Genomic DNA, 7,500 nt, shown 5'->3' on the forward strand with positions numbered 1-7,500 from the left:
AAACTCAATAATTACATGGCGGTGTTAGCTGTGTTAGCTGTGTTGATCGATAGCCATGAGCCTTGTCCTATACTATGCAGATGACCTGGTTCTGCAGAAGGGTTCCGCACTGTAGAAGGGTTACAGCAGAACTTAGCGCTGGCAGTAAACTTAAAGACAAAAGCATTGATGTTGTAAAAACAAAAAGCCAGATGTCAGGAAAACAGGTTCCTGTTTTTTCCAGGAAAACACCCTAAATTATACCTCGGCCTGACCATTACAGCACCAGGGAGCTTTGGCATGGTAATGCTCTCAAAGAAAAAGCCCAGCTTCAGATAGCTAGCACGACTCAGCCCATTGCACTGTGTGGACTGAGGTAGTGAGCCAGCAGAACCATCTAAATGGGACAAGCGTCCACTCTGCATGTAGGCGTGTTCAGAAGCATTCTACAAGGACACAGGAAAACCCCAAATAATGCATGCAGGGCAGAATTAGGCCATTATCTGATAATGATTCATATCCAAACAGAAATTCTGGAAGCACCTAAATTCAGGCCCTCAGGAAACCCTGCATGAGCTCCGCCCAGGAGCTCAGCCATGAAGAGCTTCTCAGAGCCCCACCCCTATCCGCTCAGTCAGCCACGGTCACTCTGCCTGACCGTGTACGACCACTCCCTGACCACACACCACAACACACCCCTATCCCCTCAGTCAGCCACGGTCACTCTGCCTGACCGTGTACGCCCACTCCCTGACCACACACCACAACACACCCCTATCCCCTCAGTCAGCCACGGTCACTCTGCCTGACCGTGTACGACCACTCCCTGACCACACACCACAACACACCACTATCCCCTCAGTCAGCCACGGTCACTCTGCCTGACCGTGTACGACCACTCCCTGACCACACACCACAACACACCACTATCCCCTCAGTCAGTCACGGTCACTCTGCCTGACCGTGTACGACCACTCACTGACCACACACCACAACACACCCCTATCCCCTCAGTCAGTCACGGTCACTCTGCCTGACCGTGTACGACCACTCCCTGACCACACACCACAACACACCACTATCCCCTCAGTCAGCCACGGTCACTCTGCCTGACCGTGTACGACCACTCCCTGACCACACACCACAACACACCCCTATCCCCTCAGTCAGTCACGGTCACTCTGCCTGACCGTGTACGACCACTCCCTGACCACACAACACACCACTATCCCCTCAGTCAGCCACGGTCACTCTGCCTGACCGTGTACGACCACTCCCTGACCACACACCACAACACACCCCTATCCCCTCAGTCAGTCACGGTCACTCTGCCTGACCGTGTACGACCACTCCCTGACCACACACCACAACACACCCCTATCCCCTCAGTCAGTCACGGTCACTCTGCCTGACCGTGTACGACCACTCCCTGACCACACACCACAACACACCACTATCCCCTCAGTCAGCCACGGTCACTCTGCCTGACCGTGTACGACCACTCCCTGACCACACACCACAACACACCCCTATCCCCTCAGTCAGTCACGGTCACTCTGCCTGACCGTGTACGCCCACTCCCTGACCACACACCACAACACACCACTATCCCCTCAGTCAGCCACGGTCACTCTGCCTGACCGTGTACGACCACTCCCTGACCACACACCACAACACACCCCTATCCCCTCAGTCAGCCACGGTCACTCTGCCTGACCGTGTACGACCACTCCCTGACCACACACCACAACACACCACTATCCCCTCAGTCAGTCACGGTCACTCTGCCTGACCGTGTACGACCACTCCCTGACCACACACCACAACACACCACTATCCCCTCAGTCAGTCACGGTCACTCTGCCTGACCGTGTACGACCACTCCCTGACCACACACCACAACACACCACTATCCCCTCAGTCAGCCACGGTCACTCTGCCTGACCGTGTACGACCACTCCCTGACCACACACCACAACACATGGTTCTCAAAAGATTTACAGCGCTTATGTGGTGGGACAGCAGAGGAGAGATTCACTTTATATTTATATTTATATTATAACATTTTCACCGACTTTTCCCGAACAAATGAGAAGAGCAAATCCTGCAAAGAGCAGCAAGATACGAGAAATTAAAATAGTATCTACAAATGTATTCATAACTTATTTATCACTTTACTACAACTGCTAGTATCAGTACTACTGTTGTTACCACAGATGGATTATACCGAATAAATACTCTGTCTGAGTGGAGTTCTGGATTTCTGAATGTATGCTTTGGCAATACTGAATTTCATGGCAATTTTTTATTTGAATTTGAGAGAGAGGGAGAAACAGAGAGACCGAGAGAGAGGGATGAGGAAAGAGAGAGGGGGTGCAGAGGGATGAGGAAAGAGAGAGGCCGAGAGAGAGGGATGAGGAAAGAGAGAGGGGGTGCAGAGGGATGAGGAAAGAGAGAGGCCGAGAGAGAGGGATGAGGAAAGAGAGAGGCCGAGAGAGAGGGATGAGGAAAGAGAGAGGGGGTGCAGAGGGATGAGGAAAGAGAGAGGCCGAGAGAGAGGGATGAGGAAAGAGAGAGGGGGTGCAGAGAACATGGGCAGCTTTGCATAATCAGTGCATTTAATGTCTTATTTCATTAGTTTCATTCCTAACCCAATTTAATGTCAGAATGGCGGAAATGCACTGCCCTTCTGGGAGGGAACAGAGGTGCACATTTCTGTTCATCTCAAAATGTCTGTGTGTGTGTGTGTGATATGCGTCTCATGGTCACTATGTCTATTGATAAAACAATGACATGGTGAATACTGCAGGTGGAAGCAGGCGCTCAGTCTCATTAGAGTGCGTGTGAAGGACAGGAGCTCCAGGCCAAACCAGCCTTTCATCCATTACCACGCTAAATATCCCCATTTCTCCCAGGATGGAACAGCTTCAGAACCCATCTCACACACCCACAACCCGTCTCACACACCCACAACCCGTCTCACACACGCAGAACCCGTCTCACACACGCAGAACCCGTCTCTCTTTCACACACAGAACCTGTCTCACACGCAGAACCCGACTCTCTCACACGCAGAACCCGACTCTCTCACACACACACGCAGAACCTGTCTCACACACGCAGAACCCGTCTCACACACGCAGAACCCGTCTCTCTCTCACACACACGCGCAGAACCCGTCTCACTCTCACACACACCCAGGTAGTGCAGCAGCCTCTGGGCGCGGTTCTGGACGGGCTTCAGGTTGAACAGGTCCTGGTTCTCATCGATGAACTGCGTGTCCACCGTGCCGTACAGAAACTGGTCATTACTCAGCACGTTCTGAAGGAAGGGGATGTTCGTCTGCAGAGACAGAGAGGGAGACAACATTAATACACACAAACATACACAGGTACAGACACACACACAGGTGCACGCACACACATTAAGAGGGACAGAAAAGGTGTAATGGTGGATTAATGCAGTTTGGTTGCCGGGTGACAGAGCATCCGTCTGTCTGACTAACACAGCCAACACAAACATGCAACCTCTTTATCCATCTCTCTCCATCTGGCTCCCTCCATCTCCCCCCCTCTTCCCATCACTCACTCACTCTCCCTCCTCTCCCCAGAGGTCGCACAAGAGCCAGCTTTCTCTCTCCTGGGCTCCGTCTCTCTCTCCATCACTCCATCAGCATTCACCACAGTACCCCCCCTCCCGGGATCACACTGAGCATGCCCAGACAGCCCTGTGACAAATCAATCTCCCCCTTTATTCCCAAGGCTCATATCGCCACAGTAACGCTCCTACCACACGCGCCACCGGCTGGTCCCAGATCAGTTAGAGGGGATTTTACTAAATGACAGCAGTTAGGATGATGGCAGAGTTAGCTGGTCCCAGATCAGTTAGAGGGGATTTTACTAAATGACAGCAGTTAGGATGATGACAGGATGATGTGTGTGTGTGAGTGTGTGTGTCTGTGTGTGCGTGTGTGCTTTGTGTGAAACAGTAGCTCCATTTCCCGCTCCAATTCTAGTTCATACCAAATGACTCATGATGTAAACACATACGCACGCACGCACGCACACACTGCTTTTCAGCTCCTCTGCTCCTCCCCCACGCTCAGCTCTCCTCTCACAAGCCTGCACTGTTAAAGCCTCTCTCCTCCCTCCTCTCTCTCTCTCTCTACCTCTCTGCCTCTCGTGCTCTCCCTCCCACTCTCTCACACTCCCCCCATTCGCTGCCTCAGTCTCTCCGCCTCCCTCTCCCTCCCTCTCTTTCTCTCTCAGCAGAGCAGACATATTGCAGTCTCTCCCTCCCTCCCTCTCTCTCTCTCTCTTTCTCTCGCTTTCTGCAGCAAACGCTCACATCTCTCTCCGTCTCTCCGGGCACAGAAACAGGCGGGCAATCGAGGGGCAATCGAGGGGCGACCGAGGGGCAGAAAGGAGTGCAGACCGTTCTCTCTCTCCCACTCCCCCCCGAAAGATGGACAGATGAGCACAGGAGGAGGAGAGGCGCGGCGTCTCAGCACGGAGAGAGGGAGGAGAGGAGAGGAGAGCAGCACACACACACACGAGCAGAGGCAGCTAGCTGCTTTTATAGATTTTCCTGAGGGCGAGTCCTCCACTTTCCCAGGGTTCCAGAGGAGCAGGAGAAAGACACGGGTGGGACGGGGGGGGCCACGCTGATGAGACGGGGTGCAGGTTCCGTTCCCCCGAGCTTTGGGGTGCGCTGCTGAATCACTTCAGGTTCAAGAGACAGCACATCGCTCCACACAGAGCACCTCAGGTGACACCATCAGGCTGGGAGAAACCACCCTATCACAGCCTGGGAGAAACCACCCTATCAGAGCCTGGGAGAAACCACCCTTCAGCGCGAGAGAGACCACCCTATCAGAGCCTGGGAGAAACCACCCTTCAGCGCGAGAGAGACCACCCTATCAGAGCCTGGGAGAAACCACCCTTCAGCGCGAGAGAGACCACCCTATCAGAGCCTGGGAGAAACCACCCTATCAGAGCCTGGGAGAAACCACCCTATCAGAGCCTGGGAGAAACCACCCTATCAGAGCCTGGGAGAAACCACCCTATCAGAGCCTGGGAGAAACCACCCTTCAGCGGGAGAGACTGAGTGTGCCGTGAGACTCCTCCTCCATCTGTTTATCTTGGTGGAGCCGATCCTGCAGAACACAGCGCGCTGCATCCCGCACGCTGCCGCCACACAGCAGGGTGAGGAGGGGAACAGCAGCGTGAGGAGGGGAACAGCAGCGTGAGGAGGGGAACAGCAGCGTGAGGAGGGGAACAGCAGCGTGAGGAGGGGAACAGCAGAGTGAGGAGGGGAACAGCAGCGTGAGGAGGAGAACAGCAGCGTGAGGAGGGGAACAGCAGCGTGAGGAGGGGAACAGCAGCGTGAGGAGGGGAACAGCAGGGTGAGGAGGGGAACAGCAGGGTGAGGAGGAGAACAGCAGGGTGAGGAGGAGAACAGCAGGGTGAGGAGGGGAACAGCAGGGTGAGGAGGGGAACAGCAGGGTGAGGAGGAGATCAGAGAGAGTGTGGGATCGGCTGGGCTCAGAACGGAGGCTTTACTGGATTACAGAGGCTGTGCCCTCCCGAGGTGGAGAGACTCTCACACTTCCGTAGAGGAGGATTAACGCATCCCACGATGCAACATTTACCAGCCGGGCTCCAGGAGGTCACTCTTTACCCGAGGAAGAAAGAGCGAAGCAGGTTCTACGTGTTCTGACCCGAATGTCTCCAGCTGTGTCTCCATGGAGACGGCCATGTTCTGAGCCCTGAGGGGGAGACAGCATTCCTGCATTACCCGCACCCCCCCCAGAGGAAGCGGCTGCCATGTGGAGCTGATACTGACCTACAGCCTGCAGACCCACACACACGGTACGTACACACACACACACACACACACACGGTACGTACACACACACACACACACACACACACACACACACACACGGTACGTACACACGCACACGCACACGCACACGCACACACGGTACGTACACACACACACACACACACACACACACGGTACGTACACACACACACGTACACACACACACACAGTACGTACACACACACACACACACGGTACGTACACACACACACGGTACGTACACACACACACTCACACACGGTACGTACACACACACACACACACACACACGGTACGTACACACACACACACAGTACGTACACACACACACACACGGTACGTACACACACACACGGTACGTACACACACACACACTCACACACGGTACACACACACACACACACACACACACACAGTACGTACACACACACACACACACACACGGTACGTACACACACACACGGTACGTACACACTCAGCCACCTCCTGCTCCCAGAGTGTGTGTGTGTGTACGTACCGTGTGTGTGTGTGTGTGTGTGTGTACGTACCATGTGTGTGTGTGTGTGTGTGTGTGTGTGAGGGTGCGTGTGTGACAGTGTGTGTGTGAGCGTGTGTGTGAGCGTGTGTGTGAGCGTGTGTGTGAGAGCGTGTGAGAGAGAGTGTGTGAGCGTGTGTGAGAGTGTGTGAGAGTGTGTGAGTGTGTGTGTGAGCGTGTGTGAGCGTGTGTGAGCGTGTGTGAGCGTGTGTGAGAGTGTGTGAGAGTGTGTGAGAGTGTGTGTGAGCGCGTGTGAGAGAGTGTGTGAGTGTGTGAGAGAGTGTGTGAGCGTGTGTGTGAGCGTGTGTGTGAGCGTGTGTGGGAGCGTGTGTGGGAGCGTGTGTGTGTGAGTGTGTGAGAGTGTGTGTGAGAGTGTGTGTGCGTGCATTAGATCCATTAAAAAGCCTGATCTGTTTTCCCCAGGTCTGTGGATTCCCAGGACCACCATGCCTCACCCTGTCCCTCCCCCCGCCCTGCGGTGGTGGCTCCTCCTCCTGCTGGCCGCGCCCATGTGGGGCGGGGAGACGTGGGGGGAGGTGTCCATGTGCCCGCCCCACTGCGTGTGCAGGAACCTGTCTGAGTCTCTGAGCACGCTGTGTGTGAACAAGGGCCTGCTGTCGGTCCCGCCCCACATCGACCGGCGCACGGTGGAGCTGCGTCTCGCCGACAACTACATCCCGCAGCTGGGCGGGGCCGACTTCGCCAACATGACGGGATTGGTGGAGCTGACGCTGTCCCGCAACACGCTGCACAGGCTCCGCCCCCTGGCCTTCGCCGACCTGGAGAGCCTCCGATCGCTGCACCTGGACGCCAACCGGCTGACGGGCCTGGGGCCCCTGGACCTGGCGGGGCCCGCCAACCTGCAGCACCTCACGCTCAACAACAACCAGCTGAGCGCCATCGCCCCTCAGGCCTTCGGCCACTTCCTGTCCTCCCTGGAGGACCTGGACCTGTCCTACAACAACCTGCGGGAGGCGCCCTGGGCCCAGGTCCGCAGCATGGCCGCCCTGCACACGCTCAACCTGGACCACAACCTGATCGAGAGCGTGCCGGACGGGGCCTTCGCCGACCTGCAGCAGCTGGGCCGCCTGGACGTGTCGTCCAATCGGCTGCGCACGCTG

At 55.6% G+C, this 7,500-nt stretch overlaps 2 protein-coding genes across 2 annotated transcripts in view; one reads left to right on the top strand and one right to left on the bottom strand.

The window, feature by feature from the left end:
• The window catches only part of LOC133120156 (pyruvate carboxylase, mitochondrial-like), an 85,909-nt gene that overhangs the window by 18,534 nt on the left and 59,875 nt on the right, over positions 1 to 7,500 (bottom strand). The window contains 1 exon segment of the mRNA XM_061230229.1: positions 3,177 to 3,321. Coding sequence (XP_061086213.1) covers positions 3,177 to 3,321 — 145 coding nt within the window.
• LOC133120158 (leucine-rich repeat and fibronectin type-III domain-containing protein 4-like) overlaps positions 5,416 to 7,500 on the top strand; it is a 10,960-nt gene continuing 8,875 nt past the window's right edge. The window contains exons 1-2 of the mRNA XM_061230231.1: positions 5,416 to 5,849; positions 6,803 to 7,500. The exon at positions 6,803 to 7,500 is cut by the window's right edge and continues 731 nt beyond it. Coding sequence (XP_061086215.1) covers positions 6,826 to 7,500 — 675 coding nt within the window. The 5' untranslated portion in view covers positions 5,416 to 5,849; positions 6,803 to 6,825. The remainder of the gene's footprint in view (positions 5,850 to 6,802) is intronic.

This window comes from Conger conger, unplaced genomic scaffold, assembly GCF_963514075.1.
Source record: "Conger conger unplaced genomic scaffold, fConCon1.1 SCAFFOLD_61, whole genome shotgun sequence".
Taxonomy (NCBI): Eukaryota; Metazoa; Chordata; class Actinopteri; order Anguilliformes; family Congridae; genus Conger; species Conger conger.